This window comes from Crinia signifera, chromosome 3, assembly GCF_055691185.1.
Source record: "Crinia signifera chromosome 3, ASM5569118v1, whole genome shotgun sequence".
Taxonomy (NCBI): domain Eukaryota; kingdom Metazoa; phylum Chordata; class Amphibia; order Anura; family Myobatrachidae; genus Crinia; species Crinia signifera.
The window spans coordinates 230,472,036-230,499,017 of NC_139219.1; the positions used below are offsets into that span (position 1 = coordinate 230,472,036).

The following is a 26,982-nucleotide window of genomic DNA, read 5'->3' on the forward strand; positions in this document are numbered from 1 at the left end:
GGACTCTTATGCCTCTCTACCCAAACACAACAAAAGCAGTGTGCATGGCTAATACTGAAGATGAGACTAATCAGGTCTTATTGTTCAGCAAGATATATAACCTGGTGTCATGAGAACCAAAACCCTGCATTCTGAGCTGTGGAATAAAATATAGTTTAAAAACAGAGGTCCTACTTACATTCCATATAATAATAATTTCCCTACATTTACAAATCGCGTAGAATATGTAAGGCCCAGAAAACGTACGTAATGTTAGCTGGGGATACATATGATATCCTGGTGGTTAGGTCGTGGCATTCAAAAGACGGACCAGTCATTCCAATACAGATATACTCTCTATGTAGACAATCGCTGTCCACCCCCCCATCTCACCCCAACCATAACCTGTAGCCTGACCCTAACCCTCCCCACTAGTGCCTAACCTGCAAACATCACCGCCTAAACCTAACCACCACTGCTGGCCAACCCCCTTGTAGGTACTTAACCTATTCCCACTCCCTGCTGCCTAACTGTAACCTCCCCCTGCAACCTAACCATAAGTCTCCCCACTTATGCCTACACCTAAGTCCTCAAAATATAACCCTGGACTGTGTATGTAAAAAGCAGGTGTAAAAACTGTTTTAATAGGGTCCTATACTCTTAAGCCCATAACTTACCTACAAACAAAGATAAAATCGCACTCTGAGCAATATGGGTTGGAATTTTGCAGGTAATTGTAATATGCATCATAATATATCTCATAACAGATTCTATTACAAACAAGGTCTGCATGAGAGAGAAAATAGAAGCTTACTATCATTTAAGCGACTTTGCAAGGTATCCTCCATGAAATGTATTGCGGCATCCCACTGCTGTTTGTCGGAGATGGAACGGTCCTCTAAAGCATTGTGCTGGATGACTCTCTGAGCAGAAAGCAAAGTAAAAAGAGAATTCTTGTACCTATATTAAAACAATTTCCAGGTTCCCATTTTGCAAGACGTGAGGTACAGAGGGCTCCAGCCATCCAGTACTAGGCGCTTTAGTTTGAATCTTAAGTAGCTGCCATTTTACACCTCTCTGCCAAAATCAGTTTATAATAACAAAGTCCCATAGGACAGTGATAGCACTATTTGCAGAGGCTGGCTTTAGAACTTCATTCAAGGAATCAATGCTTTCCTCAGATAAATCCGTAAGTAGCCTTATAGTTCTGGCTTCAACAGTTAGTACAGCTAAGGATCTGTGCACAGAGAAGCACAAATACTACTCTGGCGACTGCCAGTTCTGGTGGGCTTTCCTATCTGAGGTAGAGTCCGCTAAGCATTACATTAGAAAGCAGATATGTGCTAGTATTCCATTACATATACAGTATAACTCTACTGTATACACAAAGACACACGTAAGGAGCTCTTCTAAGTGTTGTTTCTTGACTGACATCTAAATGGGATTCAGAAATGACATCTATGCTAATTAAACAGGAAGAATGACTGGCTGCTTCATGTATTTTTCATTGTGGACACAGCAAATACTTTAATCACAAATGAAATGAAAATACCAGGCTGTCTTCCGCTTGCTCGTTCCACTTATGTCTCTTGATGCTCTCCTCTTTTACTGCCTCCTTTAACTTATCAAAAATGTCATCATGTTCTTTACCCTTCTGCTCGGTCATAAACCTGGCAAATTCCTCTTGAAGTGTTTCCCAAGCCACCTAGACAGGACAAGACATTGCTGCTCAAGTTATACGTTATGTGACATATTATAAGGCGTAAATAGATCCTCCTCCGATTAGCAGAACAGGAAACATATTTAAATGTAAAACATTCTATTGCTGCATTAAATCTAATATACATATACATACAAATCTGTCTTGTACAAAAGATTAGCTCAACATGTTACATGCAAAAGTGTCAACAAGTGAGAACAATCCTCTTAAAAGAATTAAAACTTGCTCCACTTCAAGGCTGGTATTTGTTGCAGATGATTTTGGAGTAGCATATGCTAAAGCACCATTAGACATTGGGCTGTATTCAACCCCCATGCCAGCCCCTCACCGTATTCTACTTTCCAGGGGAATCCTCGCTGTCAGAGGACGGTGAGGATTCCCCCAAACAGCGAGGCTTGTGGCTAATGCAGGGAGCCTGCTGCATTTAGCCTCGAGCCTTGCTGGTTTAGTGGCCACACGCGCTGTTTCCCTGTTGCTACAAAAAACTAACGAGGTGGGAACGGCTTGTGCAGGGGGGTCAGTTTAATACTGACCATGCGAGCTGTGACAGCTAGCAGTCAGCACTGCTCACTGTCACAGCTCGCAAAAAACATTAATAACTGACCATTGTAACAGTAAATCTTTTATTACATTTTCTTTTAATGTAAACACCCATTCAACATGACTCCCTTGCAACATGAATAATGGGGTCCAGGTTAAATTGGGCACTCACAAAATATGGATAATTTTCCAAGTAGGAAGCAAGCATGACATCATCTCTCTCGCCCCCTGCTCCTATTATCAGCCTAGATAAGTGATGGGGCTGGGCCTGTGAGCATAAGTGCCGGAAACCACACAATGAATTCAGCAAGACTGGCAGCGCTGCTTTAGTTATCCTTGCTCTATTTTTGTACAAGTTCCATTTAACCACAGGTATGGGTCATTGAGTCAACATGCATTGGGTCAATACATGAAAATCGTCAACATGTCTAAGGTTGACAGGGTTGGAAGAACAACAAAAGAATTAAGTCAACAAAAGCATTAGGTCAACAAAACCTTGACATGAGTTTCACTTTTTTGTCCCGAACGTCGTCATGGACAACGCCAAAGTGTACTGCTTGCCCGCCATGCTTCGGGCTCACTATTTTATTCTACCACCATGCAGTAGTGGATGGTAGGGCAAAAAATACCGCCTGTTGCACATGTCGGCTCAAAAAAAAAAAAAAAAAAGTGAATAAAAAAACTCATGTCGATCTTTTGACTGTTGATCCTGCAACCCTGTCGACTTAATCTGTCCACCTTTAGTAGTCAACACTCCCCGGGAATTGCATGTGTCATCACATGCAAAACTTGGCACATCTAGTGCCAAATTGCGAGTGAGCCCTCCCGGGGAGCTGCCGGGACGATCAGGTCTGACTTGTCCTTCATACAAGTCGGCCTAATGAATGGGGGACTTAAGTGTTTGGTTGTCTGTGCAGTTTCCATGCATCAACTACTTGAAAAGACAATGTTACAGGTTACCAGCATAATGTTTGGGATGGGTAGTTCTTTCTAGATGAATAGATAAAATTATTTCTAGAAAAGGTTGCAGCACAAAGCTTGTATAGTATGTAATTATTATTTAACCTCCACTGCTTTATGAGGTAGTTGCTTATCAGTCCATTGCTTCAATTTGATGTCTATGGTTGTATTGAAAGTGCCTGAGTTCATGGTCTGTGCTGCTGGAAGGTAGATGTTCTCAATCACGTGAGTGGATACTCTTTCCCACAATGTTTTCTGGAGGATCTCTTCCCTGTTGGAAATCAAATAGAAGAATGGAAAATGTGTATCAACATACTATACATGCAAATAAGGTGATTTTATGCTACACAAATCTACTGGAGGCACACTGTAATTATGGGGATATAGCGCCTCCTTCAGGACATTAGCATTTTACAATCTCAAGCTGTATAAGCAACACACTCTTCTACACTGTATATTCATCCTGCTGGGAACTCCCTTATTTCTTTAGCTGAGCCACACATGACTGAACTGAATGGAGAAAAACACCCCAAAAAACAGAAAACCACCCACTCCTCAATATAATACAGAAAAATAAAAGGCAACACTGCGCCGAAGGCAACGACTATGGTGTGATTACAAGTTATGTCACCAAACACATCCACAGAATACAAGAAATAAACCACCTGTGGTTGCGCCAACTATGTTACTACAGATGACAATTATACATACGTGAGGTTTCAGTATCTGAAAACTGACGGACTTTTTAGAGGGAAGAAAACTTTTTTCTCGTACATGCAATGAGAGAAATACAGAAAAGACCTTATAGTGTAGTAGGGCGTACAATGGATTCAAAAATGTAAAAACTGTTCATAAAGGGTAGGGTCCCCTATAGTATATGGGTCCGTGATGGTTTCACCTTCGGTGCTTATCTTTAAATGACAGAGGCTTACATGAAGCTTACTTTGGGGGGTGCTGGTAACACATATAAAAAGGTATCTTTTTCAGAAAACAAGTGCTTTAAGATGCTCACATGAAAGCTTAAATGCACGTGTAGGGACTCACCACATCAAGGTAGCTCTTCGAACTGTAGTAAAAAATTGGCTCAGATTTTTTTAGATAAAATTTTGAATATCATCTGAGCCCATTGTTTACTACGGTTCGAAGAAAGTAAAAAGCAACCTTGATGTGTAGATATCCCACACACTGATCCCTGCTGTCCAGCACATATGCAACGACAGATGGGTTCTCACCACAGCTGCCACTGGATAGATTGAAAATCCCATCTTGAATATATAGGGGGGGGGGGGGGGGGTATTCAATCCCCCACCCGCTATTTCCGACAGGGGAAATAGCGGCGAGTGCCTATTCAATGCAGCCTTTTTGATAGCATTGAACAGGCATCTCGGCAGAACAGACCTGACTTTAAAAGTGTCGGGCCCGTTCTGCCGAGAACTGCCGTGGATTGTCTAGCTTGGGGCCGTAATCGATGATCTACGGCTACTTCTCGTGAACACGACCCTTTTCGGCGCACAGCAGACGGGACATTGAATCCCGCCTGCAGAATCTCAGTAGATTGGGCCGAGAGCGGGCCAGAGTCAAGACTGTCGGGACCCGAGATTGAATACCCCCATAGAGTCTGAGGTACCTAGCAGGCTTTTTTCTATGCTCCGCGCAAGTTGAATGACTACTATCTTAATATTTAACCACTCCTGCAGCACCATCATATAACTTGTGCTTGTGGTACCCTTCTCAATCACAATAATACACCTGGCCCTCAAGTCCAGGAAAGTGGTGACCCAGGAAATGGCCAATGAACATATCCAAAAGCTTGGTCATCTGCCGTATAGGCCATACCTGGCCACTTCTTTGTGTTTCCACAAATCAAGCACAAGATGCCTGGGATTTCTTTTAAATTCCTGGAAGCTGAAACAGTCATACAAAATGTAGAAGAGATACCTACTTCAGACATCTCCAGTTGCTTTACCAAGTGGTATGAGTGCATGCAACTGCATTGACGCCTCTGGAGAATACTTAAAAAAAATGTAATGTTCTCTATGTTTGTACATATACTTTTAATAATGCATCCGGAAAGTTATTGTACCAGTCGCATGCTTTGTGGGCTCGCCAATCAAGTGTATTCCAGACTCGTCTCTACAGTAGAAAAAGTTTCTCTAGACCCAGCACTAAAGCAGCCAGGACTTACACCCACATTGGCTCACCTACCATGTTATATTTCTGAAGGACAAGTTAAAAGTAAGATATGCTATTTCATACAACATTAGGCAGGGGAAACATTTCAAATGCTTACCAATGTTTTGGTGTAACCTGGGTAAGACTTATAACTTCATCAAGGATTTCATTTTTGGCTTTTTCAAAAAGTTCATTCTTAAAAAAAAAATAATCAGTACAGAGAATACATTATTAAACGCTCCAGAAGAATATAAAAACAAATCAAGTTACATATTCTGAGTTATAAAACAAGATACATACTTTGATGCAAAGTGCTAATGTCTAAAATGTGAGCCAAGCTTCCAAGTTAAAAAATAAAATTGATCAATGAAGCCATTGGAGGAACAAAAGATAAAAAAAATTAAAAAAAGTTGATTATGCAAAACGCCCTTCTACAAAGTACAAGAAGGCCATCCCGCTCTGAAAATGAATAAATGGAGCCGAAACCAGCACTTTCAGTGAACCTAGTTGGAGATTGACCTCCAAAACATCCATCCGTTTGCACCCATTCTTTTATACAACACAGAACCTAAAAACTCTGAGTAGTTCCTAGCCAAAACAGGCTTTCTGGCTTGTAACAAGGTCTGTTCAACCCTGGAAAAAAAACTTGCTTAGTCTTCAAGACACCAGCTTCAAAATCCATGCTATTAAAGCCAGCTGAGAAAGGTCAAGGTAGAGAAATGGACTTGCTGTAGCTGGATGCAAAGGAAGATTTCAATCTAGTCCTGCAGTTAGTTTGGCCCGTTGATCCTGGTTCACTGACAATCTGGAGCCACCAGTATTACCAGTATCCCAATGCTTAGATCCCACCTTGACAAAACAAAGCAAAATTAACAATTGGAAAATTACATGCCCCAGATTGAATGACCACTGCAAAAGGGCTTAGGCCCTGGACCGTGTACAAAAACAAGTAGATTCTTGAAGATCAGGATGCAACCATGCTCCTGCAACATCTGGACTATGCGGTCAAGATGGCTTTTCAGTAAAAGAAGCAGAGCCCGCCTCGATAATGAAATCTTCCAAGTGCGGGCGCAGCACACACTGCAGCCAAACTAAAAATTGATCCTTAACCTTTGCCTCTGCAGGCAAAGGTTCATCATCACTTTACCTTAATACCTGGAGTCTGGCATCCATGGTTAGGAAGGCCTAATTTCAAATGGAAAGGTAGTGACCTTCAATAAGAGTGTGTCTTTTCAGACAACAAATATGGCACAGAAAAGTTCAAGCAACAAAGTGAATAGTGGAAGATTGCAAACTGCATTGCATGAAAGTTGTCTTTCATTGCATGAAGCCATTAGTGGGATGGATAAGTATTCTGCAATATAGAAAATTGTTTCAGAATTGACAAACTTTAAAAAGGCCCCCATACACTTGTCCTAAGGACAAGTTGGACTTAATTTCCCTTGAGTTACCCCGGCAGCTTCCCAGGAGGCTTACATACGATCTTGCACTTTATGTGCCATTTTTACATGAGATAAATTGCATGCTTTTTAATCGCATGTAATTTTCCTGGGGAGCAGAAGAATAAAAAAAAGAATGGATGGCAGCTGATTGGCCAAGAGTTCTCAGCCAATTAGCGGCTGCCCATTCTTTTTTTTTATTCTACTACAGCAGAGTGACTCTTTGCATGATGCTTTCCCGCTCATGGATCGGATGCAATGCATTATGGGTGCTAAAAAGTACACGCAATGTGTCACTGGTGGCTGCACATAAGATTTACCCTTGTGATATTGAATTTAGAGGGAGACACAAAGGGTCTAACTAAATGGCATCGAGAATTCCCTGACATCAGTATGAAATCGCTCCTTCGAGCTTATCAAACCCTGAATAAGCAACTAGTATCTATGTCATATGTAGAGATGAACCAAAAAATTCTGCACAAGGCATATTTTAGTCAGCTTGTTTTAAATGTGGAGCTCTGGAAGCTGACATTATGCACTGTTTGTGGTCCTGTCCTATGGTGGGTTCCTTATGGGCAGCTGTTCAAAATTATATAAAGGAGGGGGGTAAGAGAAAGATTTGCTCTGCGGATGCACTCCAAAAGGACAGAAATTAATAGACTCGTTAAAATCTTTTAATTTATTTAAAAAAAAAAAATTTAAAAAAGTTTTTTCAAGATCCTGTGTCCATTTTTAGTTAATGGATTTACAGGAAAAGGCTCCTACTGGCAGTGAATTTTTTTTTTAAGGAGTTTTTTATCGTTTTTTAAAACACACTTGACACACAACATATAATAAAGTGCTGATTGCACTTGTGGAGAAAAGAAAAGAAAATATGTATAAAGATTAAAATAGGTAAGGTAGCAGGGAGATACTGATTTTTGATGAGTATGAAATAGTTTGAATAAAGATTTTATTATTGATGATTTTGTGTCTTTATTTCAATTTATTCAAACTTATTGTAGTAGGTACAAGCAGCTCAATTTATTTTGATATTGAGGTATTGCCTCTTGTTTATTAACACTGTGTTGTAGGTATAAATACCTTTAAACATTGAGGTATTGCCTCTTATTTTACACAGTGATAACACAATAGTGTTATGAGCAATAATAGATTCCCTGCATCACACGTGGGATCTTATTAGGGATTTGCTCAATTCAGGTAAGCTATCTTTCCCTGTCATACACTGGTCTATGTCTCCATCTAGTGGCTGATCTTGGTAATTATCAGCACTCGTCACTTTGTTTTAATAATTGTATACATGTATGAGATGGAGATATATGTCAAAGGTATTCCTCTTATTTTTCTCTCTCCAAGTTTGATTCTTGGCTTGGAGTGTTAGAGCAGAGGCTGTACCATTTAGACAATATATGGCTGCTTTACTACATAAATACAGGTAATTTCTACATATACATCCTCCCTGCTCCTAACCTAAAAACATCTCAACTGCTGTTTCACTTGCGCTTCTTCAGGAAGAATTCGTTAGAACAAAAATATTTTAAAGGATTTTAGAAGAATGTAACATCTATATGTATTCATGAAACTATAATATGTGATTGATGATGAGGTGTGAAACCTCCAAGTTTTCTCTGTCAATAAAAACTATTAAGAAAAATAAGCAATTTATCAGAAAAAAAAAAGTTTTATCTTATGTGCAGCCTGTCTGAACTCCGACGCGCATGGGACCATGGTCAGACACATCCGATTTGGGCCCAATCTCTGTCGGAATCAGGTGAAAGCAGGCATAAATTGAACAAGTGTATGGGCATCTTAAGCCCGATAAATATCACACACTGGCCAGGACAAAAGTGAACTTCAGATAACTTATTTTTCAACCATGTGTTTCCAGGACTCCATTGTCATCTGAAAATGGGTAAAATGGGTATAGAATGACTTCAAAAAGAGCTGCCACTACTATGAATACTCTTTGAGCTTTTCCCCCAACCCAAAGATTAAAGCTCTGAAATGAAAAGGGTGGGAGAGGAAATCGTAAACTCAAGAATAAATAAAAAAAACTCAAATAGCTGATCCAACATTTCAAAGAAAAGATGCCCTCTTCATGGGCACTAAATAAATAAGCCTCCCTTTGTGGAGGGATCAGACCAGGAAAGAAGATAACTGCAAACAAATTTAAATTTGCATGAAGTGTCTACTACAGCATAGACACCAACAGGTCAGCAATGACCACCTATACAATAGAGGAGCTATAAAAGAAACACATTCACTGTTGTATGCAGCCCCGATCTTCAGTATAGTCCTGCATTGCCTATACCAGCATGAACAGGTAATCAGAGCTTCAATTCCAAATGGGAAGCTCATGATGCCTTGACAACAATACAGTTGGAAAATAAATATCTTGCACAGAGCTGGGTAGTTGATCTCCTGTTTTGATTGTTCCCTAAATATCAAAGGTTTCACTTGGTTTCATATGCTATCCTTTAAGTCGAATGTCTGATTCTGCCGCAGTCACAGAAATTAAGGGTTGTGTGTACGAAGATTCATATTAATTTGTTCTTGAGGATTGCACGAAGACGAAAAGAAAAGTATGTAAGGATTACTAATCATTTGTTACTATTATTGATCAGGTTGTATTCCTTAAACACAGATGATATAAACTAGATAAATCAATGAGATCTAGACAGAAACTACACTAAGCTTACCCTGTCAAGCTCACGTAACCTGGGATAGTTATTCTTCCATTCAGTCTCAAGATTAAAACGAGTTGCTAGGGGAAAAAAAAAGACAGTCAAGGAAACAATTTATGGTACTTAAAACAGAAAAGTATAATTCCTTTTCTTTTAAATACTACATTACAGCTTCCTTTCTAAAGGTGCCCATACACATTACAATTATTGGATACAATATCGCATCTCATCGCATCTCGGTTTTGCGATGAGACGGGATGAGATCTAGTACAAAAAGTATGTGCAACACATACTTTTTGTACTAGATCTCATCTCACCCCAAAACCGATATGCAATATTGTATACAATAATTGTAACGTTTATGGGCACCTTGAACCCATAAAATCCTGTAACCTTCTACCCAAAAAAAATTACTTCCAGGTCGCCCATCTCAGAGAGCGATTACATACAGAGCTTCTACAAGAGCTTTAACAGTGAAGTTAGAAATTCAATACATTTTCAATATTATCTACTTTTTCCTTAATATGTTTGTGAAGTTGATTTGCTTAAATCATAAGATAACTTGTAATTGGGACTCACCAATAAAAAATATTTTGTTGTTTAAGCTTTACATGTATTAATATCCTTTGAATATATACTAACAGTACCAATAAAAAGCAAGGGGGTAATATGCACCCTACCTAGACATAACCAACTGACCTAAAGGAAATGTGTGTCCACCCATGGGTAAGTACAGTATAGGCGTGTACATGAACAATATGAATAAAATCGCTGGCCAATAAATAGCTCAGTGCACACACCGAGTGATTTTCACAGGGGGGGGGTGAACCACTGTCCATAGTAGGAGACTATGGACAGTGGTACACTCATCCTGTAATACAGGGCAACAGCCGGCAATGATGTGGGAGCGCGCATTATTGCTCGCTGCTCATCGCTCGCTTACAGACACTAGGAGATATTGAGCTCAAATACGGGAAAAGTGAGCAAATTTAAGCTCAAAATTGCCCGGTGTGTATGGGCCTTAAGTCAAAGAAGAAAGTCAGGTGAAAGATACAAAGGAACAGCCACAGAGTAAACATCTCACAATTAAAAGTCAAACCATGATTCTCAATCCCAAAACAAGCCCAATTTAGAACAAGAACCGGCTTTTGGTTAGAGGTCCCAGATGTGCCCAGTGGGACATCTGACTTCCATAATCCCAGAGGAGAAATTAGATTGTGTATCATGTACTTTTCTATTTCCTATTCCTTTTTCCCTGTCCGCACACTGTATTTTCTAATCTCCATAATAGGGTCCCTAATACAGCTTATACCAATAGTAAATGTGTCTTTCAAACCAGCAGATACAGTTCCTGCCCCTCAACACTAGTTTAAAATGAGCAGATGCACTGGGGTCTCACATGCAATTACATTTTCCCACGTTTATTCCTTTGTATATATTTCACTCTACCTTTTTCTTTCACCTCTCTACTTATGGTTAAATGTTTTTTCTAGATGTTATTTTGTGATCTGCATATGTAGGGTGCTTGTTGCCTTATTAATAATAATCTAATAATAATAATAATCTAGATGGCATCCACATTCAGATATGATTCTAGAGCATATAGCTACTTTAACCTGGAAGCCTGACATGGCCATCAATTCATTCCAGAGGCTGAAACTACAGAATGCTATAAATGTTACCTTTGAAAGCATCAGCTTGCTGCTCAACAGATGCTCGGACCATTTTCCAAAAACAATCAGAAACCGCAAGACTTAAATTTTTAGTGGTCACCTGATGAGCCTTAAGCATTCCTTTTCTGAGGATAAAACAAACCAATGCAAATATTAATAACAGAACAGCAACACAATGAAACAGTATTACGAAAACATTTTATGGGAAAACAAAAATGGCATCACATAACAGGAACAGCACTTACTTTAAAAGACTTGATCCTTGAAAGAATTCCTCTTCATAGTCCTTAATGGAATCAATGCTTTCATTGGTATTCCCTATTGAAATAAATTGAGGGAAAATAATTGCGCATTCATGAAAAGAATAAAACCTTTGGACTATTGATGAATTATGGATAATCAATGTAGACCCGACTGCACTACTGCGAATTCGCAAGCTGGACGAACTTAGACATACCGCGCAAGCGTACGGAGAGTAGCACGCATGCGCAATGCAGTCCTGTGATAAAGTCCCGCTACAGTTATGATTGCTGGCTGTACACAAGTTGATTGATAGGAAGCCGCCGTTTGGGGGGCTGTAATTGGCCATTTTCTGGGAGTGTCATGGCATGCCTAGAGATTTTACGGGAGGTTGTGTGAAGTCTGGCCCTTGTGGTGATGGACCGGATTTGTTTCAATTTGTCCACAAACACTGGTTTTGCCTATTCCATTGACCATCAATAATTTGAATTAATCCTGCACCAACAATCCATGGTGCACAGTTTGGGAACCACTGAAGTATTGCATAAACTATACATCATATATTCATATGATTGTTTTAGCTCTCAGAAGAAAAAAGAAAACACTTTGGATCTTTCTCTAAGCGGGCATGTATGTAGCTACAGAAGCTTTAGGGGGGTATACAATTAGGGGTTAAAATTATCTGGTGCGATAAGTTTTAGCAATTTTTCATCAATTTTGTTTTTTAAGCATCCCTATTAGCATACATGAAGGGGAAAAAAAATCTTAAGGCAAAAAACCCTAACATTGCAGCCCTGCTTTCACCCAAATTGGTTAGCCATGGGAAAATGATATTAATATTACCTTTTCCAGTTACTACAGCAAAATACCCAAGAGCTTTCATTGGAAACAATTTGCCTTCAATTATTTGTTGAATCTACAGAGAAGAAAAACAAACAAAAAGTAATATGTTGGTTAATAAATAACGCTTTCTGTATTAACCCTTTGAGTGCCAATGCTGCTGTGAGAAATGTGCAAAATATCCATTAAAAACGCCAGGGCTGTAGTCGAGGAATATAAATCACTTTACTTATTGCTGGCAAATGATTTAAAGCAATGAACTGAAGTTTAGTTAAATATTATGATTATGCCCCCAAAAAACGGTTGCTGCGAGCGACCCTGGCATTTTTTAGCGGATACTTGCACATCTCTCACAGCAACTTTGGCACTCAAAGGGTTAAACCAGTTTCCTAGAAGCCAAAATTAGCCTATGTTAAAACAATAAATACGTTTTTATAATTCTGAAGCTGTCACACATTTTACACCCAGTCCACTTACTCGATTTGGGCTGGCAACATTTTTCTCAGCAAGGTCTACTTTTGTCAAGACAAATATAGTGCGTCTGCCTTGTGGATCCATTTGGCTTACAAGGTCAGTCACAATACTCCTCTCTGCATCCACAGACCCATCTACAGAGAGAAAATAATCATTAAATGGAAGATATATTGGTAAGTTCACAATGGTGTGTAGTTTTCTCTATGCATTTTTGACACCTTGCTCAAACTTTATTGGTTAGGGCGTTCATGTTCTTTATTGATTCTAAAACGTATCATTTCACCATCACAATAAGATCTATTTATTAATGCCGGGTGTTGCATTATTGCATATATTTCCTGATTCTATTCCTCAATCCTTTACATACATTCTAGGACACCTTCTCACATTCACAAGCAACTATGCAGATAGACTTGTTGTCGGTGAGTATTCCTACACACCTAACCCACGTGTTGTGAGCGTCTGACTGAAAGGACGATAACCTGGACGAACTTCCTGTTTTCCAGGCCTGCACTGATCGCTGTTTGAATTGCTTTTGCTTTAACAGGACTCTGAACACAACATGCTCAATTGAGGGATTACACCTCTATTGGTGCCTCCAATGGTAACTACTGGACAGTCCTCTCTTCGGTACTTGTTTCCTAGCATGGCGATCCCGATTTTGATTGCAGTACATCTTATGCAATCACATCGCATGGCATGCAATATAGCAGCATGCGATGCAATTTTTAATTGTACAAGCACCCTAATGGGTGCTTACAATGTTAAATGCACCCCCATTGTCAACGCCACCCCACTATGAACGCCAACCCGAAGCGTGGCGAGAGCAGCGAGCCCGCAAGGGGCGGCGGTACGCGTCCTCCGGTCTTTTCATACCCCCACTATCCACGTCGGCGTGGAGTTGATTTTAGATAGTGTGGCGAGCGCACGCGGAACACGAACCCGAAGCATGACGAGCGCAGCGAGCCCCGCGAGGGGACACTGATTACTTTACATGTGTTCCGCGTCCCCTCGCAGGGCTCGCCATGCTTCGGGCTCGATGGCTCGCCACACTATCTAATATCAACTCCACGCCGATGTGGATAGTGGGTGTATGAAAAGGTCGGAGGAGGCGTACCGCCGCCCCCCGCAGCCTTGCTGCACTCGCCATGCTTTGGGTTGGCGTTGATAGTGGGGGTGCATTTAACATTGTAAGCACCCATCAGGGTGCTTGTACAATTAAAAATCACATCGCATCGCATGCCATTTGATGGCATGCGATGCGATATTTCATTGTACAAGCACTCCTGTTAATTTACCGTGAATATTGCATCGCATCGCATACCACTAAATACGGTATGCGATGGGCCCCATGCTAGGAAACAAGTACCCTCTCTTCTACTAAGAAAACTTTTCAGACTATGATCAATTTCCAGAAGGAAACATAGGAACAGGTGTTTATGTCCAAGAACAATATCTCTGATGAATTTAATGCACAGAAACTTACATTACTTCTAAAGTGTGCTTGTTATATTCTTTACAGTCATTCATATTTCTATTTATAGTACTGTATAAGAGCATTTATTTTTATTGTATATCTGTTTACATTATTTTGTATAAATAGATCTGAAGCTTTGAGCACTGTTATCTACTAATACGGATTTGTTTTAGGAGACTGAATATCCATTTATAGCAGCTGCGGGTAAAACTAACCCTATCAGCCCCGGATGAATTTGGATATTTTGGTCTCCCTCTTTACTCCCCCACTACAGAAGAGGAATAGCTTGTTCTCATTGTTACACTGGATCAGGGTTCTGTTACAGAATTAGAATATCATTATCTTTAGGGAACTTGAGTTAAATGATTTTTGGATTTCTATCACAGAGAGGCATGTTTTCATTTTATATGTATTATGGTTATAATGCTGAAAAATATTTTACTACTACTACTATATTTTACTGGTTTCTTCATTATTGGAGGTCTCATTAACAAACCTGAAAATGAACACTTCAAGAATCAGTCCTGGTATTGAGTAAACAGTTGGAGCTTATTCCAAGATCGTTCACATTCCAGATACTTGGACCTTGATTTTCAGAGTCATGCTTGGATATGTAATAACACACACAACTTACTTATCACTGTATAAATACCTTGTATACAGAGTATGATAGCGTTTGGGTTCTGCATATAAGCTTTACTGATGCTGAATATAGTTTCCTTTGTATCCGGTGCCATGCCAGATGTCACAGTCTGTGAAAGAATGAAACAAGTTCAGAACATAATGGCAATCATATCCGGTACGTACTGCACTGTAGAAGTGCTACTTACATTGATTACTCCTGGTAGGTCTATAAGCACCATTCTCTGGATTCCGGGGCCCTTTACACTCAGTGAGATGGTCTGTAAAATACACAACACTGCCATTAAGCCACTTCACACAAGTGCGGAAATAATTGACTTTTTGCCCCCTCAAAATTCTGGAATAATTGCCACATATTACATTGATAGTACCTCTGGGCTGACAGTTTGTCCATTCTTGACACTCTTCCTCATTCGTACCTCTATTTCATCCCTCAATGCCGCAAGCTGTCAGCAAACATAAGTCAATAATTAAAAAACAAACAAAAACAAAAAAAACATGTTTATAATATGATAATATGTAGTAATGGTTTCATTTTATAGACTACTCCTGTAATACCAAGTTCATATGTCTAGGAAAGTTATGTTGAACTTTTAACATAAAATATCTCCAGCTCTTACTGCTACTACCAGGCTGCAGTGAGACCATAGAAACAGAACATTCAAGCTAATCAAATGACATAAGAGTAGCAGGAAATAGTTGGTCTCGTATAAAGCAATACATGCCAGTTAATTATTGGAATGGGTGGTGGTGCCGCGCTCTGTCACTGATTCAGTGCGCAGGTACAAAAACTTCTTCTATAATGCCAGTTAATTAGCTGGGGTGGAGCTTGGCCTGTGAAAAAGGGGCCGATTCAAATAGGTGGGGCAATAGATACTAGACTGGCAGACCAATTTGATAAAGTTGGAAACTGTTATCTCAGTGTAGTAGTTCCCAACCTCGGTCCTCAAGTACCCCCGACAGTTTACGTTTTCCAGGCCACATGGCAGGTGCACAGGTGTACTCATTCACTGACACAATTTTAAAGATCCACAGGTGCAGGCAATTATTTCACTTGTGAATCTGTGTGCTTGGGATTGACAAGAAACAAACTGTTATGTGTAAGTTATCTGGCTTCATGAGGAATAAAAGCAGACTATTTCACCAAAGCTACAGTGTTAGCTTTAGGAAAAAAGTAGTAAAAGGAACAGAGAAGGCAAAAATCACATATTTTCCCTCATGCCCCCCCAGAGATATACAGTTTCCGTTCCAGGCACGATTAGATAGAACTGACATTCGACCTATCCAATGTCTGGTCCGTTCTTCTGACTGTCGGAATAGATTCTGACAATAGGAAAGTCTGTGAATCGGCAAATACAGCAGCCATTTTTGACAGCCAGGATTGAATACTGATGGCTCCCGAACACCCCCAAATTGGATGAAGATAACCAGCTATCCTTTTTCAAACACAGCTTGTAGTATGGCTGCTAGGGGCTGATACTTTATCGATTTCCAAGGCTTGGTACCTCTGACTCAGAATTACTTACTACCAGTCATGCAAAGTGTTGTTCATAATACTTGTGATGTAAAGTTAAGATCGTCAGTGGTAATTCATATGGTTGCTTACATCCGTCTCCTTGCTGAGATCAAATTCCCGAGAGCTGTCTTTAAATACAGCAACATGGTGCGGTCCTTCACTTAAAGTAACCTGAAACAATTGCATAAAAAAAAATAATAATAATTAAGTACAATAGAACACAATGATTTTACTAAATAAACAATATTATTCACTGAGATTTTTGATTTATATAGACGTTCCAAAATAATACACTCGGATGGTAACTCAGATACTGATTGAGAAGTGTCCTATGCAAAGAATAAAATAATGATCATCGTCATTTTTTTACCAAGTACAAATAAAGGGGATTATGGAAAATGAAGTTACAATAGGAACCATTAAGGGTACTATGGCAAACCTTTATCTGTGCAGTGCGTATGTTCTCCCTGTGCCAGTGTTGTTTTACACTGGGTGCTCAGGTTCACTACCTCTCCATGTACATACTACTTAGAATTAGATGCATGCAGAAACTGATGTGGATGTTTAAAGCCTTTTTGACACCAGCTATATTTGGTCATTAATTATGCCTGTTCAAGATTGATCTATATAACAATGCTAAGTCAGTTTAGTATTTTTAATATACCTTAACTGGAGAACGAGTCATCATCTCCCCAGATCCTCGAGGGAAGATTCGGGCTTGAGCAATCATTTCAAGGACACTGGTTTTCCCAGCACTTTGGTCACCGACTACAACTACCTTAAAAAGACAAAAAGAGCTATGATCAGAAATGCTATAATGCAAGACTAGTCCCTAAAATTCTAGAATGTTGAAAAAAAATAGGGTACTTGTGTATTTTGGCGGCGCCCATCGCATCGCATACCATAACACATACGATGGTATGCGATGCGACGCGATATCGTACGATAGTGCACGATGGCATACAATTTTGAAATTGTATGCCATTGTACATGGCATACGATGCCATACGATGCGATGCGATGCGATTAAACATTGTATAAGCACCCTAATGGGTGCTTATACAATGTTAAGCACCCAAATGGGTGCTTACAATGTTAAATGCACCCCCACGCCACCCCCCACTATAAACGTGAACCCGAAGCGTGGCGAGCGCAGCGAGCCCGCGAGGGGCGGCGGTACGCGTCCTACGACCTTTTCATACCCCCACTATCCACGTCGGCGTGGAGTTGAGAATAGAATAGGGTGGCGAGCGCAGCGAGCCACCGAGCCCGAAGCGTGGCGAGCCCCGCGAGGGGACGCGGATACCTTCACAGGTAAACGCGTCCCCTCGCGGGCTTCACAGGTGTCCGCGTCGCCACGGACACCTGTGAAGCCCGCGAGGGGACGCGTATAACTGTGAAGGTATCCGCGTGCGCTCGCCACGCTTCGGGCTCGCCACACTATTCTATTCTCAACTCCACGCCGACGTGGATAGTGGGGGTATGAAAAGGTCGTAGGACGCGTACCGCCGCCCCTCGCGGGCTCGCTGCGCTCGCCACGCTTCGGGTTCACGTTTATAGTGGGGGGTGGCGTGGGGGTGCATTTAACATTGTAAGCACCCATTTGGGTGCTCAAAAGCACCCTTTAGGGTGCTTATACGATTTTTGGTCGTATAGGGGGTCAAAATCGCGTCGCATCGCATGCCATCGGGTGCATGGCATGCGATGCGATGCGATCTGTTCGTCGTACGACGGACATCGGGGGCGCCGCCAAAATACACAAGTACCAAAAATAGTTTTAAAGATTACTTTCCGTCAATTGAACAATTTAATTTAGAATGACAGCAGGTGGGATAGTATTCTTAAAACCATTCTGATAGCAGCAACAATGGCAGTTTCCAATCAACAAGTTTACATACACCACTACATGTCTCTTCGTGGGGAAGTGTGGGTGTGCCAAAAAAACTTCATAATAACATACCCTTGGTAAATGGTCTTGTGTGTTATAGTTGGCATCATAATCTGACAAAATGTCCAGTACCTCAGAATACAGATCTATCAAGGATTTCTGAAACACAAAACACAGGTTACCAAAATGACCAATATACTGTAACTAGCTATTTATTCAGTTTTTTTTTAATCTAAAATGCTAGTAACACACAGAAAATAATGATCTGTATAAAAGAAAATACCAAAATTATGTTTGCGTCAAAACAAAATCAAATGTCAAAGTTGTTGAACTGTGGGCTTGTCCTACGGAGGCACAGCAAGACTGCAGAGGATGAGCCGCACATGACCTCTGATTAAAAAGGCAAAGCAAAAACAGCCAAAACATGTGCCCCCACTAGTCCTGTCAACCAATGTAGATTATACTTTTTTTTTCAATAAAAAGGGAATGCTTATGGGTAAATCTCTCTAACTCCCTAATCCCTCATCTAGAAAGATTTGGGTAACTGTGCTTGCAAGATGGAAAATTTCTTTTTTTTACTGGCAGAAAACTAATGAAGTCCAGGGACGGAGAAGATCTCCTCCAACCTGTTGACACTTTTGCAAAAGAGGGGGTCGTCTCTTTCAAAAGGAGGGTACCCCAATCTTTCAAATGTTGAGACACCTTAGTACAGGGGTGGAGAACCTCAGGCCCGGGAGCCGTATGCGGCCACCGTAGCCCGTCTGAGTGGCCCTCTGACCCACCCGACGGCTTTGCTGGGAGTCAAGTACAGGGGAATTCTCGCAAGAGGTCAGTAGTTCTCGCGAGATTCCTCTTAATCAACAGCAGCCGGTGACTGTCAGTCCTATTCAGCGGCAGCCACTGGAGCGTGGGACGGCTGCAGCAGGACAATTTGTAAGAGAAATTTTTACTTATGGCCCCCGAAGGATTTTTTTCCCCATACAAACGGCCCTTGGCACAAAAAAGGTACCCCACCCCTGCCTTAGTACATATTGCATTGTGATCACATAAAGTCACAATGCAATACAGAAGGGTGTGGTACAGGGGTCCAACAGTCGGGATCCCGACAGTCATTAGCCCAACGTCGGGATCCAGACTGTCTGGACTCAGACCGCAGCATGGGGAGCACAACTAAGCCTCTTGCGGGCTCGCTGCACTCGCCACCTATTCTATTCCCCCTCTATGGGGGTCGTGGACCCCCACGAGGAAAAATAGCAGGTGGCCATCGGGAACCCGGCTGTCTGTGTTTTGGCAGTCGGGATCCCGACGTCGGGTAAATGCCTGTCGGGACCCCGTCCGGCACCCATACAGAATGTACATTTTCTGTATATGGGGTGGTGAGGGCATTCCAATTGTAAAGCGCAACGGAATATGCTATAAATGAAACGGTAAATAATAATTACATGCCATATTACCCCACATAATGACAGATGCAACAGAGTTGCCAACGGCATTTGAAAGTGAGTCTACTCTTCAAAGTTACGTAAGGCACTAGTAGATATTGTCTGGTTACAACTTGTGATCACCAAACAGTATTACCCTTCAGTACAGAAACCAGACATGTTTCCATATATAGCAGGGGGGCACAGTAAACTATGGGGTCACCCGTATGTGAAAGAGGGGAGTCTCCTTTTTCAAATGATGTGCCCACTTAGCAGCTATTATGTCATGCTCACCTGTGACACTTTTCCAGTGTACCCTGGGGCAGATGTATTAAGCCACGTGAAGTGATAAAGTGGAAGGTGATAATGCATCAGCCAGTCTGCTCCTAACTGTCATTAGTCAAACTCAACCTGTAACTTGACAGTTAGGAGGTTATTGGTTGTTGCATTATCAATGGCCACTTTATCACTACATCATGCTTAATAAATCTGCCCGTCGGTGTCCCACATGAACCCTTTGAGTGCCAATGATGCTGAGAGATGTGCAAATCATCAACTAAAAATGCCAGCGTCGCTCACAGCGATTGTTTTTTAACTAAAATTCAATTAATTGACTTCAGATCATTTGCTGTCAATAACTAAAGTGATTCATATTCCTCGACTACGGCCCTGGCATTTTTAGCTGATATTTTGCCCATCTCTCATAGCAACGTCGGCACTTAAAGGGTTAACCCCTAATTTAATAAGGTAGGTTGTGTAGATATTAAAATGGAAGGCCTTGTTGGGCTACTATATTCTAAAAACAGTTGTTGTCATAACCTACACATATAATTTAGGGGTTTTATGTATACTTTGGATTATTGGTAAAACAAGAAGCACATAACATCAGTTTGTGGTGCTTATAAAGGTGGAAACTAAATCCATCTTGGCTTAGGTTCCCTTTCGTGTAATATCAATAAAATTGTTAACAGTGTTAAGAGGCAGGTACACATGGTGCAATTCTGGGCATGGCTGATTTTGCAATTTCCCATCGAAGTGCAAGGAGCCGATTTTGGCTACATACACTTTTGATTTTGAGATTTTGACTATGTGTGATTTGGCCTATGGCCAAACACATTACAAGTGACATAGTCAAAATTGCCTTGCCAGAAGTCTGTTTTTCCTTGGGATACCTATCCTATAAGTAGGGTTTGCATCGGTATCGCATAATACTGAGATTTTGAATAACTTTGCATACAATTTTGACTGTATAGATAAAAAATTGTTAGCCAAAATCTCACCTTGCGTATGCGCCGCTAAAATTAGTAAGAAGATTATTGGCATTTTCTGTATAATTTGTATGGGTACCACACAAAAATCCTTGAGATTAATGTCTGAATATGACCTCAGCCCAAGAATGAGAAAACCCGCAGAAGGGATTAAAAAAAGGTTTTTAATTCTTTGAATGTGCACTTGGGTACTCTTTACCTAGCACGGCGCCCACGATTTTGATCGTGGGCATCGCAGGTAAAAAAATCGCGGGCATCGCGGGCATTGAATGCACTAAAAATCGGGTGCGACGCGACTGACGCGATGCCCGCGATTTCCCATAGGGAACAATGTTAAATGTCTCAATTGACCCGATTTTCCTGTTCAATGCCTCAACTGACCCGATTTTTCCATAGGAAACAATGTTAAATGGCCCACAGAGGCCAAATAGGCACCCTGAAGTGTGAAATGGCCCCCACAATTGTTAACGCCACCCCACGATCAACGTGAACCCAAAGCGTGGCGAGCGGCGGCGGTACGCGTCCTACGACCTTTTCATACCCCCACTATCCACGTCGGCGTGGAGTTGAGAATAGAATAGTGTGGCGAGCGCAGCGAGCCACCGAGCCTAAAGCGTGGCGAGCGCAGCGAGCCCCGCGAGGGGACACGGATACCTTCACAGGTAAACGCGTCCCTTCGCGGGCTTCACAGGTATCCGCTGCGTTCGCCACGCTTCGGGCTCGCCACACTATTCTATTCTCAACTCCACGCCGACGTGGATAGTGGGGGTAGGAAAAGGTCGTAGGACGCGTATCGCTACGCTCGCCACGCTTCGGGTTCACGTTGATCGTGGGGTGGCGTTAACAATTGTGGGGGCCATTTCACACTTCAGGGTGCCTATTTGGCCTCTGTGGGCCATTTAACATTGTTTCCTATGGAAAAATCGGGTCAATTGAGTCATTGAACATTGTTCCCTATGGGAAATCGCGGGCATCGCGTCGGTCGCGTCGCACCCGATTTTTTAGTGCATTCAATGCCCGTGATGGGCGCCGTGCTAAGTAAAGAGTACCTGCACTTGTTATTAGGGCCAGATTAAGGGTGATAGATGTCCTAGGCCAGGGATGGCCAAACTGGTCCTTGGGTTCTACCAACGGTCCACGTTTTCCAAATCACCTAGCTGGTGCACAGCTGTAGTCATTACTAACTGTCACATTTTCAAACCTGCAGCATTCATTCCTACTATAGATCCACAGGTCGCCTGAAACACTTGAACTGTTGGTAGATCTTGAGGACAGGTTTGGCCACCCCTGTCCTAGGCTAATAAACATGCTCCCCCTTGTAATGCAGTTAAACACAGGTGTATTGGCACTCAGGGACTTGCCATTCATACTGCCTAATTGCATGTAACAAAGGTTTTACAACTGGCAAGTAGGATCTAATGCCTGTAGCTTATGAAGGAGAATTTGACTTAAGGCTGCCCAGCTGGCACTGTAGCACAGTGTACATAAAGTAATGGTTCCATCAGTAAGTTACATTGGCACAGCCATCTGGCAGTCACCTTAAGAACTTTAGCCCCACAGTACATGAGGATAGGCGATAGCTAGCAAGCATTGAATAATTAGGCATTACATTTTATTCCTCGACTGTCGCCTGCAAGGCACCCCCCAGTTCCGGTGCCTTAGGCTGCAGCCTAATCAGGCGCTGCTTGTTGTGTACTCAAATTGCAAACTGCCAAAAACTTACATATTCGCAATGAGGAAAATTATGATGAATTTTCCACATTACGAATATGTATGTTTTTGCCCAGCTGCTTCTCCAACTACAGTATATTTGTGCACATTAAAATGCCTTTCATTTGTATGCTCAACACAATGCAGTAACAATTATATTTAAATCCGTTAAATTTTTTTTTAGATCACCTTCAGCTTCCGGTGATGAATGCCTTTGTCATCTCTCTGTAGCACCAGCTTCCGTAGATCTTTGTTTTCTTTCTCCAGGCGTTCCAGAATTCGCTGGTATTTCAGCTGAAGCATATAAAACACAAATCAGAAGATGGCATTGTTATCCAGGTTGACTTCACCTGCCCCATACCAAAAATAAAAAAAACAAATAAAGTTGCGTATTTATGGCTTCCACCTGCTCTTATCCTGGCTCCTCTTTGCTGGGCAGTACGATTTCTATACCTTTTAGGGCTGACCAAATGCATGTATGTTATTATTCATATAACAAATGTATTAAAAGTTGCTGAAATAAGCTGCAAGCAGGACATTTTCTATAGAGCATTTATTTTCAATAATACTAACATATGCTTATGTACAACGGTACAGTGAGCTGCGCAGACTCATGCCGTCTTAAAAAAGCGGTTAGACAGTGAATCGCATTTGTGTTGGCAGGGCCTGTTTGCCCATTTGTCTAATATAGGTAATTGAGATTGCTTCTTTTATTAAATTATTATTATTTGTATATTATATTTGATATTTAGTCAGATTGGTTTACACTATCAATATATTAGGATGCATAGTAGGTGGTGTTAGAAACATTTTACATTATGCTGACAGACTTCTAGTGAATAAAGCCAATTAGTCACTGTGGATCTTTTCCTGATATGGTAACAACTCATTAAGAATAGAACTGGTTACATCTATTCATATAAAGTTATAATGCAAGATCTACTACACACCAGGGTATTGAATAATGTAGGAAACTATCATATAGTAAACTATAATGTATGCAGCCAGCAGGTGTCAGTAAAGGCACAGGGTAACATTATCACTCTGAACTTTATACTTCTGGGACTGTAATACCTTTTTAATAATAGGTTATCTATATACATAAAAAGCCATTATGTGAAATTGTTGCATAATTATAAAGTAGACCTGAAAGCATTTTATTTGCTTTATTACCCAACTAGTAAGCCTGCTCAAAGCAAATGCTTCCAAAGCTAGTAGTATCACTCAATGCCAACAGATGGCAGCGTATCTGCGCCCCATGGATACTAGACACATCATATATATATATATATATATATATATATATATATATATATATATATATATATATATATATATATATATATATATATATAAATAAAAATATATATAAATGATGTATATTCCGTACTGTTCCAAAAAAAAGGAGGGGGGGGGGGGTGTAGAGTCAGGTTAAATGGAATCCTACACAATTGGGCAATAATAAAGATAATGGTAGTTTTGAGACATCCAGCATGTCAGCTCTGTCTGCTGGTGCATGGCCCGAAGCACACTGGTTTTAGAGAGCATAGCAAGTATTCTATTCTGGGTGGAGCCCAGTCTGATTTACTTACTGCATAGTGCACAAATCTACATCCTGGTAAGAAGTCCTGGGAGGGCAGACATACATATTACACACCCACCTGCGTCTGCAAAAGCTCTTCTTGTAGCTGATCAACTTTCTCTTTGTCAGATGCCTTAAACAGCAGATTGTGACACATTAGCAGCTGTAGGTGTTCTCATGTTAAATAAATCACAACATTATTGTCAATAATTGTCATTATTGTTATTATAAAAGATAATATTCATAATATTATGCAGTTAAGTAGATGTCTTCTAAATAAACATGGTATGACTCATTGTACCTTAGCTTGCATAATCTCATAGAATACTCAGAAAAACAAGGTTATATACAATATTAGACCTATGAATCATGACACCCCATTATGAAACCATAGTAACTAAACTTAAATCTGACGACATTATTTAACCATATAAATTACTAATCCACACCATATCCAAATAAATTACTAATCCACAATATCAGTTTAAACTGACCATTCACAGTGCAGAATTACCATGATTTCAAGAGTTCTGTAGATCGCCACTCCCCTCCCACCAGACCAGTATATATTGATCAACTATGTCACCTAAATATGTATGCCCACAAGTCACTACCAAGTTATTGCAAACATTCCACATTAAGGGGGGTATTCAATGTGGGGGTCATGGCAGTCGAGCTTGCTTGACTGCCATGACCCAGTCCCGTTCTCTGTCAGATCGACCAAGAACACGCAGGCGGGATTCAATGTCCCGCCTGCAGCGGGACGAGAAGGGGGCGTTGCCGCGAGTTGAGGCCGGGAAGAGGCGAGCTGCAGCCGGCAGCTTGTCACTTCCCAGCCGTTCTCGGCAGAATGAGCCCGACAGCTAGTGATGTCGGGCTCATTCTGCCGAGATACCCTACTCAATACTGTTAGGGAAGACCGCATTGAATAGGGCCCGGCGGGCATACCCCTGACGGGAGATGCTCACCGGTGATTGAATAACCCCCTAAATGTTCTATTGGTGAAAAAACACTATAAATCTAACAAGTATTTTTATTCAACTTCCAAACAAACCACAAAATGAATTTCAACCATAAAAATCAAGAGCACCATAAGCAGAAGCGGTGGCAAGTGAGAGTACTGGTGCCACCGCTGTCTACATGTAATTGAAGACTATTGTATCAATATCTCAAAATCTCTATTGAAAAAAACATTGAATATCTTTCTTTGAACCAAGACCTCCTCTTGTCATAAGCAGCACTCCCCAATGACTTATCAACACTAACTCACAGATTAGCAACCCAACACAATGGTATCGAACCTATTAGTCTCGATGATTTCGCTAATGCAAATCATCGGCCAGTATTTACATAAAAGTGCTTACAGCTCCATAGGGTAGATAGCACTTTTGAGCAAATTCAGACCGAAACCAAACTGCAAAATAGAGGGCTGTTGCCAGCGTTTAACTGCTGCAGCAATGGCACCTCGCACCCTTCGCAAATTAATAGGAGCGACCCTAATGTTTTATTTCAAGAAAATAAACTTCCTAGGGATGATCCGCCCTGCCACAAAGAGGTTAAAATCATCACATATATCTAAAAGTAACATTACACAACTTTCCCAGTGTAAGTAATAACTTTATTTGTGGCAAACTTATCAGTGCTTCCAGTGTCCTAAGACCCATCACCTTGCGCTTCTGCTGTGCAGTGCCTGTGTTAATGCTCCCAGCAGCCCTGCGTGCCTCCTCTTCATGCTGCTTGAGCTGCTCTTGTAATAGAATGAGTTCACCCAGCAAACCCTGCCATGAGTTTACAGAGAGAGAGAGACGCGGTGAAGGTGGAGGACAAAACACGATGAAGATGATGGGGTGCAAACAGTAGGGTGTAACAAAGATAAAATGATAGTGAGCGGTCTAGGACCAAAACAGACATACAGGCATGTAGCATAACATGACTACTAGAACACTACGTGTAAGGCAGAATGGCTTAAAGCATATTGCAGATTTCAAACAGCGGATATAGGCCCTTATTCCGATCTGATCGCAGTACAAATTTGTTCTCAAAATGGGCAAAACCATGTGCACTGCAGGTGGGGCAGATGTAACATGTATAGAGAGAGTTAGATTTGTGTGAGTTATTTTGTTTCTGTGCAGGGTAAATACTGGCCGCATTATTTTTACACTGCAATTTAGATTTCAGTTTCAACACACCCCACCCAAATGTAACGCTCTCTGCACATGTTACATCTGCCCCACCTGCAGTGCACATGGTTTTGCCCATTTTAAGAACAAATTTGTACTGCGATCAGAATTGAATAAGGGCCATAGAATAAGAATAAACTGATGGTGTATGATAATGTAGTGTTACCAGCAGAATATGCCATGCTATTAAATAGCCAAGCAAACTCAATTTTGAATAGTCAATGTTTCCCAATGCGGGGACTATTTTCAGAGCGTTGCCATAATGTAAAATCACATGCACATGTCTAAGCACATACTGTAGCTTCTATCACTGCTCTGTAGTTAGGCGTTAGCCATAAAGCTACAATACTATAAAATAATACTGGCAAGCAAGGGCGTAAAAGTGACTGTGTGAAAAGCATCAAACGGGGACAGAGAATAACAATTGGCCTTTACACTATCAAAAGTTATCTAGGAGATATACTGTAGTAGGAAAACAGTCATTAGTTCGGCATGCAAAAGGACAACATGAGTTTTGGGAATATTTCTCAAATTTTTACAACTTTTTCATGCTTTAATCTTCCACGTGACTCTTCTT

General features: G+C 41.0%; 1 protein-coding gene across 5 annotated transcripts in view; it reads right to left on the bottom strand.

The window, feature by feature from the left end:
• OPA1 (OPA1 mitochondrial dynamin like GTPase) overlaps window positions 1-26,982 on the bottom strand; it is an 82,515-nt gene that overhangs the window by 26,804 nt on the left and 28,729 nt on the right. For 3 of the 5 annotated variants that reach the window (XM_083177579.1, XM_083177581.1, XM_083177584.1), the window contains 18 exons: window positions 25,893-26,003; window positions 24,305-24,358; window positions 22,833-22,937; window positions 18,317-18,403; window positions 17,021-17,134; window positions 16,447-16,527; window positions 15,212-15,286; window positions 15,029-15,100; window positions 14,851-14,950; window positions 12,725-12,855; window positions 12,251-12,323; window positions 11,413-11,485; window positions 11,177-11,292; window positions 9,510-9,574; window positions 5,490-5,566; window positions 3,305-3,470; window positions 1,532-1,684; window positions 794-902 (listed from right to left, as the gene is read on the bottom strand). In XM_083177579.1, the coding sequence (XP_083033705.1) occupies window positions 794-902; window positions 1,532-1,684; window positions 3,305-3,470; window positions 5,490-5,566; window positions 9,510-9,574; window positions 11,177-11,292; window positions 11,413-11,485; window positions 12,251-12,323; window positions 12,725-12,855; window positions 14,851-14,950; window positions 15,029-15,100; window positions 15,212-15,286; window positions 16,447-16,527; window positions 17,021-17,134; window positions 18,317-18,403; window positions 22,833-22,937; window positions 24,305-24,358; window positions 25,893-26,003 (1,762 nt within the window). The remainder of the gene's footprint in view (window positions 1-793; window positions 903-1,531; window positions 1,685-3,304; window positions 3,471-5,489; window positions 5,567-9,509; window positions 9,575-11,176; window positions 11,293-11,412; window positions 11,486-12,250; window positions 12,324-12,724; window positions 12,856-14,850; window positions 14,951-15,028; window positions 15,101-15,211; window positions 15,287-16,446; window positions 16,528-17,020; window positions 17,135-18,316; window positions 18,404-22,832; window positions 22,938-24,304; window positions 24,359-25,892; window positions 26,004-26,982) is intronic. The other 2 variants (XM_083177582.1, XM_083177583.1) reach the window with 1 other exon arrangement.